This window comes from Peromyscus californicus, unplaced genomic scaffold, assembly GCF_007827085.1.
Source record: "Peromyscus californicus insignis strain IS unplaced genomic scaffold, ASM782708v3 Scaffold_4__1_contigs__length_199733344, whole genome shotgun sequence".
Taxonomy (NCBI): Eukaryota; Metazoa; Chordata; class Mammalia; order Rodentia; family Cricetidae; genus Peromyscus; species Peromyscus californicus.
The window spans coordinates 63,516,330-63,529,141 of NW_026294562.1; the positions used below are offsets into that span (position 1 = coordinate 63,516,330).

The window sequence follows — 12,812 nt, forward strand, 5'->3', positions numbered from 1 at the left end:
AGGAAAAATAAGCTTAATAAATAATGAATACCGAACAAATTACTAATGCTTAAATTTTCATACTTCTATGAATATTTTAGCAAATAGTGAAAGGTTCTCCCGTATTGCGATAATAAGGCTGCCAGGGAGACACTTTCTTCCCAAGACCCTCTTGATGTCATTGTTTAAAATGAACACAGGAACCACTTCCATTTTCCAGCTCATTGGAGAGAAGATTCATATTCACAGCATACCTCCAGGACCGCCCCAGGTACTTTCCAGAGGACTGCTGTCAGCTCCTCAGAAGGCCCTTTCCTGGCTCTGAGGTGATGTGCCAGGCACGTGTCTGTGACAGGGCCAACTCAAGTTACATTAACTAAGGAGGTGTGAGCACAGAGTATCTGCCTCGATATGCATATATAAAGAAGTGGAAGCCTCACATGCACTGGAACACACATGTGCACACAAACACTCACACCTCCTCACTCATATTACATACTACATACTCACATGTACTCCGCACTCATACCCCCTAAACCTACTTATGTTTATACACTCATATTCATGTACCCCAATGCACATACACTTACCCATACATATGTCACGTCCACATACTTACATATACTCATACACACGCTTATGCACACTAGTATCCAGTCATGCCCTCACATATGTACTTTCATACACTCGTATGCACCACCCAGCTACACAGCAAGCCACAGAGTAAGAGTAAGATTTACAGAAGTAAGAGAACAAGAAAAGCCCAGAGGCAAAAGGTAGATGGGATAAAAGTTAAGTTCAGGAAAGCTGGCAAGAAATAAGTCAAGCTAAGCCTGGGCATTTGTAAGAATAAACCTCCGTGTGTGATTTATTTGGGAGCTGGTTGGTGGGCCCCCCCAAAAGAGTAAAACAACAACACCCCACATCCCCCCACCTCTAACCTCCAGTTCCATTCTATCCACGCCCTCTTTATCTCACATAGCAGCCCAGTGGGAGGCCTAGATGGGCTGTGTAACTATTCCCTTAGGACACACATAGGCATCACGGCTACAGTCAGACTGTGCATTACCCAGTCCCTCCTGGGTTTGGGTCAGGACATGGCGTCACCTGACCACATGATCACTAAGCAGGGAGATTCTGACTCAGACTATTCACACTGTAACATAAGAAATACCTATTTCACTTGTCCTGGCCTGTAGAGGACACCGGCCCTTTCAGGAAGGGAGTCACCTTGATTTACTCTTCCAAGGAACCTAACTGATCCAGGCCTTGCCTGAGATGAGAGTCTGGGGCCACTGATGGGATCATCCCCTGGGAAGGGGACCTGTGTCTCTGTGAGTCTAGTGAGAAGCATCTTTCCAGAAGCAAGCCCCACAGAGAGCTTCATCTGGCTGGGCAGTAAGAGCATGCTGCCTATCCACTGTGGGCATGTTGTCAAAGAGACCCAGGCCATGTGCATAGTATCCATCCACATCAGGACACGTTAAGGGGATTTGGGTGAAAGGAGCACACAGGGCATGAGGAGGCAGCACCAAGGCCCCAGAGCCTCGGCTGGCTTAGCTGGGAGCCCCAGTGCCCAGTATTGACAAAGGTGTTCTCAGAGGGTCACGGCAGCCTGGCTACCACCTCCTGAGGCCTCCTGCACATCAGTGCTGCAGTCCTTGCCCATCCTGGCATCGCTGCTCCTAAGGTTGCATAGCCTCTCCCAGCAGCTGCCTGCTTATCCATTTCATCCTGCAGGGGATCCAGCAATGGCCCCAAGGCCAACCCAAGAGTCACCTGTCCACCCCTCCGTGCCCAGGTGCACCCTCCACACTCTAGAGTCCCAAAGGAGGCATGATTGATCCCCACAGGGTGTTCCAAGTCTTCATGGTTGCCACCACACACTTGACCATGATTCTTTGGAGGATCACCCTTAGTTCCATAGGAAGCTCCCTCTCCATGAGGTAGGTGACCCCTGATCTCACCACTTAAGCTTGGGTAGACCTCGGAGATAATATGATGGTGAGATACTTGTATATGAAAGATTGGATGATACCAGCATACCTTTGCCAAATAACTAGAAGATTTAGAGGGGCAAGGTTTCACTGAGGGCTGAGGATCCAAGGCACACAAAGAAGGTGACTCTCCTCTGAAGAAACAAGCAGGCAAATGGTGTAGCTAACCAAGCTGCACAACATACTTCACTGAAGGATTTAATTGCCCACTGCTGTTGGAACAGCTGTGCATTGCCAGTCCTAGTCCCAGGATGTCAGAGGTATGGCCCGGGCATCCCTTAGCCTAGGACATATAAGCTCCAAAGGCAGCCTTGCCTGTGCCTCCTCCAGGCTATGTATTCAAGTAGCACCCTGGGCCAGTCCTACGGGGACAGCTTGGCACCTTGCCCTCCTCCCCCTATGTCCAAATGAGGGCGCCTCCTCAAAAGAAGCCCCTGAGACCCCTTACATATTCTCTGGGTTTAAGGGGTTTGAGCGCTACAGAATCCTTCCCATCACTCTCCAAGCGGCCCCCCTGAGACTGATGGCACCTAAGTGTCCAAGATCCACTGCCCCAAGCACAAAGGCTCAGCTTGGCCTTTGCTTGCTTGTCCCCAGACACTGAGGTTATGATCCATATCCCACTTTAGTCTCTTCCAGCTTGGGGAGTAGAATTGTGACATCTTCCTCTCAGACCAGTGCTTCCTGTCACAGCCAACTGGGCCTGCATTTAAACAGCTGCCTGCTGTGTCCAGATGCTAGGAGAACAGAAGGTGCCCTCAGTTCCTAGGCTGTGAGTAAGGGTAGGGGTCCTGCGCCGGGGAGCCAAGAATGGCATAAAACCCATACCTCCCTGAATAGCCTGCAGAGGTGGATGGTAGTTAGTCAGGGTTCTTTCTTCCTGAAGGTTATTCACCAAGAACACCCTGAGCATGGAGGCAACCCATGGAGCCTCTGTAGTCAGAAGCTCTAGAGGCAAGGCCAGAGGCCCCAAAATATCCTAAGTCACTGGGTTCCATTATCTGAGCATCATTTGGCATTAACCTCCATCTCCCACTCATTCAGACCCTGCACATAAACCCAACAAAAAATGTTTCCAATGCTAAAAAGACCCTGAAGGGATGACCCAGCTCCCTGCTCTAATGGAAGAGCCCCCTTGCTATTATCTCAGAAAAGTCTCCCTTGGCCACACCTGGATCCCACTCTATCCCTGTAGCTTTCAGTCGCTTTTGATAGTGGAGTCAAACCGTCAGGTTATGAGCACATTTATGTATGCTCCCTGCAGGAAGCAGGCTACAGTAAGGGGCCAGTAGCCAGAGAGGAGCACAGGGAATGGGAAACAGGGCTCCACTGGCATCACCCCATTCCCCATGATGGGAGTTGGGTGCAGTCTTAAGTGACCTGCACAGACACTGCCTAGCTCTCTCACCTGGCTGCTTCCCCAGGGTTAAAGGGCTACCCTGACAATGACCCCCACAGCTACAGATACACACACTTGTGCGTACGCACATAGATATGCACACACCTTTATGCATACACGCCCAAGCATTCACACGTACACACACTTGTGTCACATGAGACTGAAAAGCAGCAGCCCCACCTAGGAGAATCCAGGAAACCTCTAGGGAACACAGTCATGGCCTCTGAACCCAGCACAGCAGCACAGAAGCACAGAAACAGCACACTTCAAAAGTGGTGCTTGAGGGGAAATGGGGGAATGAGCCTATGTATCAGACCAAGCCTCAGAGTCCATGGAAGATCAGCAAACTGCATGGACAGCAGGCAAATGGAACACCACACTGGGTCCTGGAGCAGGAGTCCCCACCTAAGGGGTGTCAGTCAATTCATACTTGAGTAGCTAGCTTCCTAAAGGAAACGTCACGGAGTGTTTTCAGTTTTGTGTTTTCTATAGATATATTTTAACTAGACCAGATGACTCAGCATTTACATAAACATGCAAATATGGGCTTGAAAGATGCTAAGAACAGAGACAGGACAGGCTCAGCCTGGCAAAGCAGATGCAGAAACATATTGGAGATGGGAACAACAAAGCAGTGTGTGTGAGCCCCGCACAGAGATGCAGGAAGAAATCAGACCAGAATACACGAGACAGAGTGTGTGAGCCCCGCACAGAGACCCAGGAAGGAAGCAAACCAGCATGTATAAGCCCTGCACAGAGAGCAAGGAAGAAATAAGACCAGGATACACAAGACAGCGTGGATGAACCCTACACAGAGACCCAGGAAGAAATGAGATCACAATACATCAAGATAGCGTGTGTGAGCCCCGTATAGAGACCCGAGAAGAAATCAGGGCCCACTACAGCATGATAGTGTGTCTTACACAGAGACCCGGGAAGAAACCAGAGCAGAACGTACCAGGACAGTGTGTGTGGAAGAGGGGGCTCCTGGCTTACTCCTCATGTCCAAATCAACTGCTTTGTCAAAGACCTAAGAATCCCTGAACTACGGGAGGGCAGCAGGAGTTCCTTGGAAGGTTGAAACCAGGCATGTCTTCTTGGGGAGACAGAAACAGACAGATTAACTCAGCTACATTTAATTTTTAAAATTCTGGCTGACAAGAATCAAAGTAAGCAAAAATCAAAGACCATAACAACAAAGCAGGAAACATACTTTGAATTAGTATCACTAAGTGGTGATTTCCTTAGCTTTTGAAGTTCCTGGCAGTCGTCTAAACTTGCCAGGAGCCTAAAAGAAATAACGGGTAGACTACAGTGCCCAGCTGACAGAAAAGACAACATCCGACACATACAGAAAGACACTGCGATTAGTGCAAACAGATGCAAGTTGGAACTCAGGCGGAAAACATGTTCCCCGTCACACTGGTGATACTCAGTGAATTTGACAGCAACCTGTGTAGACTGGGTGTGAGGAAACAGCCACATTGTTCCTTGTCGGAGGAAACAGAAATCAGTTCATCATGGTGGCAGGGCCGGGGAGGGGAAGCATTTAAGCCTTGCTGACAAAGTTTTAGATGCACAGGGGGGGGGGGGGGCTTGTGACCTGTAACTCTGGTGCAAACTCTGACAGACAGACTGACAGATAGACAAGGTAACTAGAGGATTAAGGTGCACAAAAGGAAGCCAGGAAATGGGTGTAAGGAAAGCCCCACCCACTCCTCCCACCCTGATGCACAGCAGACAGCAGACTGTCTTAAATAAGCCCCGCCCCTCATGGGTGTACTCCTCAGGGCCCCTTTCCTGAGTCTCCTGTTTCCACACTTCACACCTCTGTTGAGATGCCTGCAGGCACTAGGGCCTCCCCAGCTGCTGCCTCATGCTCCTTTTCCTTCTCTGGAGACCCTTAAGTACTCATAAAAAATAAAGTATTAACATCAAATAAAATTGGTATCCTGTTACCCTGTTGTTTGTTGGTTTCATTTTTAGGGCCCCAGATGTTAAACCTAAGAGGAAAGAGGAAAAGTTCTTACTCCCTCAGAATAGATGGAGATCAGAGGTGGAAGGTAAGTCCTTGTTGCTGAAGACAACAGGCACTTCAGACACAGGCCCTGGAGGCCCCTGAGCTGGAACTGAACTCAATGCCTCCTCTGTTGAGGACTACCAGAAGGCACCATGCAAGCTTCCAAAGGAGGGAAGCAACTAACAGTCCTACCCAGCTGTGACGCCTAGGAACCACAATGACCAGCACGCCATGATAACCCTAAAGGCAGTAGTGGTATGTATACCTGGATGCTAACCGATGGATGGTGCTCTAATTGAACTTAGGACCTGATCAACAGGAGGGAAATCATGCCTGGTACTGGAAACCTAGTTAACTACCCAGAGCTAGGAAAGTCATGGATCTTAGACACGAACCCCTAACTACTACTTTACTAACTACTTTCTAAATATTTGTTCTTATCCCCATAGATAAGTGGAGTCCTTACCCCTCATCAAGAAGACTTCTCTATGTAACAGACAGAGAGCACTACAGAAAACCACAGCCAATTGAAACGCAGAGTTGTGGGGTCCAGTTCCAAGAGATACGTCTACAGAATAACTCCCACAGCTAAGGCTCAGGGAACATTGTGTAAGAGGGTCAGAAAGAGCATAAGAGTCAGATCGGGGAGTTTGTTGTGGATTGTGTATTGTAGTAGTGTCGGAAGCTACACTCTTGGTCTCACAAACATGACTGCATACACAGGAGCTGAGCAAGGACAACATCAACAGTGTGGTACCTGGACAAGGGTGGGGTGGGGTAGCTCATCAAACCTCAACTCTACACAAAGAACCACAGGCAATTAAGGAATGCTGAGAACAGGAGAATAATGAGTCTTCTCCAGGAAGAGTCTACCAATTGGGTATCCAATACCAAGTGGTCAGCTCTGAAAACATATAAGTAACATCATACAAACTGAGCAGGTTGTATTTATGAATATATATGTGTGTATACATATATGCAGGTAACAATAATTACTGGTGGGGGGAGGCCATGAATGTGATAAGAGCAAGGAGGTGTAAATGGGAGGGGTCTGGAGGTAAGGAAGGGAAGGGGGAAATGATGTAGTTATATTTTAACTTTTAAAATAGGAGAAGTTAAAAATGGTTTGGAACAAGCAAACAAAAACAGATGAGAGATATGGAGACAACCTGAGGGTCTCTGTTGCAATTCTGCCCCAAGGGATGCATGCTTGCAAACATTTTGGGTTGCTATAACCCAGGTGGGAGGACAGCACTCGTGACAGCTAATTCCATTCAACATCCTGTTATGTGCATGGCAATTCCCCAAAGAGCTATGTGGCCCAGAGTGTCTCCGTGCTGAGACTAAGGAGCCCTGATCCGAAGTGACCATCGCTGCAGTGGCTGTAGCTGCTCCATGAATCCTGGGTAAATGATGGTGAGGAAATGGATGGCACTTAGAGGAAGAAAGTGTGGAAAACGGGCTGCGGTGCATTGCCATCTCCGTGACCAAGAACAGAATGGATGCGCGCATGTCACCTGAGCCATCCTGTGACTGTGGGATGTAGAGACGAAGCAAGAAGCACCGAATGACAGTTGCACACTATCAAATGAAAGCACAGGAAGCCAAGTAAAGTCTAAATGTCAGCTAAATAATGAAGAAGCTTTTTAGCATTTCCATAAAATCTTCGCATATGCTTGCACAGTACTAAAATATCATCCGTTATGGGAGACCATGTTTAACTGGTGCCCCGTGTGGCACCTGGCTGACCTAGGAAAGGTAGTGGGCCCCACTGGAATGGAGGAGAGAGGAAGGTTTCTGTGGCCTGTTTGAGCATATTCCTTTGTGAAAGGTGTACAGACAAATCAGAGATGAAAGGGACGAGTTTGATCAATGAAGAAAGACCCGGGTTGAAATGCAGGAAGTGGTAGAAGCCATAGCAGCATTTCCTGGAGATTCCGAGGCGTTTGCAGTGCTAGAGACACCCCAGGTATTCAGGATGCTGGGATGTCAGGTGTTGGGGGCCTGGGGATACTGAATATCAGGGATGTTGTGTGCTGAAATGGTGGATACTGGAGACACTGAGATGTTGGAGATGTTGAAAACTGAGAAAGGGTTGCTGAGATCCTGGAAATGTTGGGATGCTGGGGATATTTGGCATGCTGAACAAGTTTAGGTGTTAGGGTTTCAGGGAAGCTGGGGTGTTGGTTTGCTAGGATGTTGTGATGCTTCACTCTGTGTTTGCAAGGTAGGGGTACAGAGCCCTCCCATGGCCCACTAGGGAAGTGCAGGAACCCATCTGCCCAGGGAAGCAATGTCCTTTCTGTTCTGTGGTTGTTCTTTGAGAAAGGTGAAGATGGAAGCTAAGTTGTCATTTCCTCCTGCTCTGTGTTCCCCTGGTACTTCCTAAAGTCATCAAGCTCCTCCTCCTGGTGAGGAACCAGGCAGTAGAGCTTTGGTCTGAGGGGAGAGCCAAGCCTTTTGTACCTGTTCTCTGGCCAGTACCTAGAGCCTGGTCCCACACACATGCTCTGGTAATACCTGAGGGTAGGGGGACTATACCTTGGCTTCCTGGACCAGCAGAAGGTCATATGCATACTCTCATAGTCACACTCATGAACACTTACATCGCATGCTGTATACATTCACATACTTGTGATCATACACATTACTTGCTCAACATTCATATACAACTCACATATCTACAGTCACACATATCAACACAATCACATTCATGCACACATATAACTTGCAGTCATGTTCCCACACTCACATATACATGTGCACTCAGCACACACAGGAAAAGACTTGGAGGACCCACTGACTGGCTGAGCATCCCCTCCATGCCCATCATGACCTCCATAAGACCTCCTCTGATGCAGGCCATGGATCCTACCTCCACATCTCCTGATATCCTCTGATCAGACTGTCCCCACTGAATGTCACTCCAGCCCAATGTTCTGCCCACACTTCATGTTTGAATTCTCACATCATCATCAAAGCAGACTCAGTGTTTCTCGAAGTGAATACACAGCCATGAAAAGCTGCCATGGTCTGCTGACTGCAGTGAATAGAGGGCACACTCCCCACAGCTGTTCCTTCCTAGGGTGGGAGCTGCAGACCAGCAGCCCACTGACTTCTTCCAGGGGACATCCAGCCAGTGATAGGCTCCAGCCCACCAGCAGAGGCGTGTGCAGGAGGTGGTAAGCTAGGTAAACCTTAGGCAGTTTAGATGGGCTATGTCAGGATATAAAGAGCCAATGCTCTGGGTCAGGGTGCCATCTTTGTGTCTCCCTGGGAGAGCCACTTGTCCCTGTAGATCCTCCCTCCCCAACTTTGGAAACCCCTTAGGTGACGGTGGCACCACATTCTTCTGAGAGTGGCCAGTGTTACCTCCTGCCCTTTCTTGCCACTGCTAGGATTCCAGGTGCACTTTGGGTGGCCACCTTCTGGAGTTTTGCTCACCAGCTGGCATGGGCGGGAGTGTTTTTGTGTCTGTTCCCTTGGACGTATTGAGCTCTGGCAAAATACTGAACCTTCAAGGAGTCAGGGAGCCATAACCACGTTAGATGGCTATGTAGGGGCTCACTCCTTATAACTGGCGCTCAAAGTAGAGTGCCTTGCGACACTGCCATAGCCCATGGCCCCCATGCTAACTCAACACTGCCCAAGGTGAGCTAGTTTATGGGATACCCAGTGGTGTCTAGAGAGGGTGGGAATGTCCCCTCAGTAGAGGAAAACTCACATTTCACATCAGGAATGCTGGTGACTGTCCTCCTGTTAGATCCTCAGCACTGCCTGGGAGGGTGTTAAAGAGTTCCTGCTGTGGGAGAGTACCGGTGACACCTGGGCATCTGAGAGCCAGAGGGAAGTGTGAGGAACAACTTGAAGGAAAGCCTGCAAACCCCAGTCCCAGGTGGCCCCGCCTCAGAAGAGCCTGACACCAGGGTCTCTGCTGGCAGCCAGGAGTCCCTCTGTCTCCAGCACTTCTGCAGACAAAGGGCAGTGGGTGGCATCTGTAAGAAGGGGAAGTGAGTTTCAGGGATAATATAAAGAACCCCATAATCTCACACTCTTGGAGTCAATGGCTGACCTGAGTGGTCCATGGAAAAACAAAACATGTCTGGAGAGAAAAAAGATTTTGTGTCACATTCTTCTTATTTATAGCTACTGTATAACCAGGAAAATGAGTTTTAATATTTGATGTGCTTGGATTTGAAAACTGAGATCTTACTACATAAAGTATGGGCAATGCTTCCTTGGTGGGAGTAAATATCTTTGTATTTACTGCTGTATACACACTATGGAGACTCTTTATGAATCAACAAAGACCCACAACAGTGCTGTCTTAGGACTGGAGAGATAGTTAACTTAGAGGGACTTGAGGCTTCACCTCTAGGGTGGAACACTGCTCTGGGACCCTTGGGAAAATGTGACATTTAAGTTTCAAAATTATATCAGGCAAACCCAACTTTATTATACACCCACACACAGATGGTCCATGAGGTTTTCCCACCTCATGAAGGTGCAAAAGAGAGCCATATTCAATAGAACTCACACTTCAGTATTGAATTCCAATCTCCTCCCTGGCTGCCTATATGAAATACAAGCTCCAATGACACAGGGCAGTAGCTGGAACCATAACCCCGCCCCCCATAATCATGTATGTATCCTCCACTCTTCAGTGGCCACCCCCCAACAGACCTTCACCTCAGCATGCCCAAGTTCTAGAAAGTAAGAAAGTACCTCAGAGATGCCCCAGCTTCCCAGTGCAAAACCCCTGTGGTAGACATCTTGCTCCTTGACCTGCCCAGGGCCCAGGGGGAGCTCCAGGCCCATCCGCCTCCTCCCAGGTGGGGTTCCTGACTGGAGCTCTCGGGTTCTGGGCTTCCTTTGGTTCCTTCATGGAGGGAAAATGAACATAAACCAAGATCCCCCCAGCTACAAGACCAACCTCTGAGGTCTAGTGACCATGTCCTACGTGTGTCCACCACCATGAACATCACCACCAATCCTAGCTGACAGTAAGTCTGAATGTAACACCCCAGTCTCTCAGTGAGAAACCTTCACAGCTCACTGACACACACACACACACACACACACACACACACACACACACACCAGATCCTGCAGGGTTGGGCCCACTGTTCCACATTGCCAGAACTCACTATGGTATTGCTGCCTGCCAAGGGTCATTTTTTTTTAAACTTTTATTCTTCTCTCATACACTACATCCCTACTGCAGTTTCCCTTCCCCCTCTCCTCCCTGGCTCCCTCCCCCTTCTCCCCCAGATCAACTCCTCCTCTGTTTCCCTTATTGCTAATGCAGCGGCCCATTGTGTAACTGACCATCCTTAGCGAGGCTTTTGTTGGCTATTTGGGTCACTTCCACCCTCAGGCCATCATGAGTAAAGCAGCCACGAACACTCTCTACAGGACTTCAAAGGAGAGATGCATCCATCCCTTGGGGCAAGCACCTATGAGGAGAATTTCTGGGTCATGAGGCAAGTACATGCCTCAGTTTACTTGGAGCTAACAATTTTCCAGAGTTTACATTCCCATCAACTGTGTGGTATATGCAGCTCTTTGTCCTCACCAGGCTTCCATCTCATCAGGCTTCTTGATTTTAGCTGCACTGATGGGTTTGAATGCAGGAGACATCTCTTGGTTGGTTTTTTTGTTTGTTTGTTTTATTACTGGCAAAGTCAGCACTCATTCAGTGCTTTCTGGATAGTCTCGTATCTCACAATTGTCACGTGTCTGTCCAAGCCTTTAGCATCTTAAACTTGTCTATAATTTTTCTGTTGAACTCTTGGTCTTGTATCAGAGATTTTATTGTGAATATTTTCTCTCAACCTGTACTCTACCTTTTCATTTTCCTAGCAACCTCTTTCAAAGATCAGAAGGCTTTACTTTTGAGGACAAATTTATCTGTTTCTCCCTTTGTGATTTTTGTGTTTATGCCTACTAAGGTCTCACGGACTCATGTGATGACTCATAGCCCCAGCAGGTGGCGCTATTTTGAGAGGTGGCGCTTTGCTAGAGGAAGTAGGTCACTGGAGGCGTGGCCTTGGGGATGCGGCTCCTTACTTAGCTCTTGGGTACATTTGTCCTTCTGCACTGCACTCCGTTCTAAATGCTCATTTGGGCTTTTAGAGCCAGGTTTGTCTTTGTCTATGCGCCTGCTCACCTGATGCTCCAGGGATCTCCATCGCTGCCCACCCACTATGGCTTCTCAGCTTCCGAAGTGCAGCCTCATCTGCAGCCTGGAGCTCAGCCCCAGCTAGGACCTCCAAGACTACTGTGTCTTAGTGGGAGTCCTCTCCGAGAGTCATCCTCGCCCAAGGGCCCTAGAAGGCGTCTTTCCACCCTCCATGACCCCACGACTGCTCCAATTCCTTGGAATTGGAGCTTCTGGCCCAGACCGCAGCTACAGGCAGATCTGCCCAGTCTTCACTCCTCAGATCCCCAAAGGCTTAGTTAGATGTCACATGTAGACCTGCCACAGGTGGTACCTGGAGTTAGAAAGGGGGATTCTTTCCAGGCTGGTGGCTTCCTTGTCCTCTGGTACCCAACAGCCCTCCTTCCTGCTCCTCTAGACATCCTCTGTTAGATATTTGCGGACATGCGTCCAGCCCGCGCTCACCCAAAGCAGGGAGGTTCTGTGGAGCGCTCTTGTCTTTTCCCTGACTCAGCAAAGCGGGGACACTGAAGAATGAGTGGATGGATGAGAGGTGAGCGCAGCCTGGCGAGGAAACTGAGGAAAGCCCGGCGTTGGTACCAACTCGACACTCAAGAGTTCTTGACGTGGATTCGCTTGGTGTCCGCCAGTCTCGCCCCGCCCCCTTCTTGCCTCCTTTTCTGCTCCCTTCCCCTCTGTGCTACCTGCGTCACGCACCCCCTAAGTGTAGCCCCGCCCCGAGCTCCTGCGTCCTCAGTCTGGGTCCGTCTCTAGGCAACCGCTTACCGGTACAGCAGCGAAGCAGCTGTCTGACCGTGGGCCTCAGGCGCCATGGACCTGGTCATCACGCAGGAACTGGCCCGTGCCCAGAATCAACAAGGTGGGTCTCATCCTAGCTCTGCTGATGGGAACCCCCTCGCCCCAGTAGAGAGGCACAGAGGCCTCCCATGATGCGGTGGCTACAGTTGTTGAGCCTGGCCTAACTGTTGAGTGGGGAGGGCTGTGGGCAGCCTGGCCAGGAATTCAGACTCCTGTTTCTGTGCCAGAGGAAAGCTCTCCTGGGGACTGTGTCTCTCTGACGCACCCATACCGGGCCCCTCTGCTGATCCTCTGCCCCATAGACACAGCTGCCCTGCAACGAGCTTATGAGCTGATCAAGTCAGCAAACCTGGGAAAGTCGGAGTTCGACCCCTCAGAGAGCTTCAGCCCGGACCTGTTCGTGCTGTGTGCAGAGCAGGCACTCAAGGTGGAGCCCCA

The 12,812-nt window shown here is 49.4% G+C and overlaps 1 protein-coding gene across 18 annotated transcripts in view; it reads left to right on the forward strand.

Moving 5' to 3' along the window:
* Window positions 1–10,698: 10,698 nt before the first annotated feature.
* Cfap46 (cilia and flagella associated protein 46) overlaps window positions 10,699–12,812 on the forward strand; it is a 95,979-nt gene continuing 93,865 nt past the window's right edge. For 5 of the 18 annotated variants that reach the window (XM_052761167.1, XM_052761169.1, XM_052761171.1 and 2 more), the window contains exons 1-2: window positions 10,700–12,435; window positions 12,677–12,801. In XM_052761167.1, the coding sequence (XP_052617127.1) occupies window positions 12,387–12,435; window positions 12,677–12,801 (174 nt within the window). In that variant the 5' untranslated portion in view covers window positions 10,700–12,386. Of the gene's footprint in view, window positions 12,436–12,676; window positions 12,802–12,812 lie in introns of all 18 variants that reach the window. The other 13 variants (XR_008222926.1, XM_052761170.1, XM_052761189.1 and 10 more) reach the window with 6 other exon arrangements.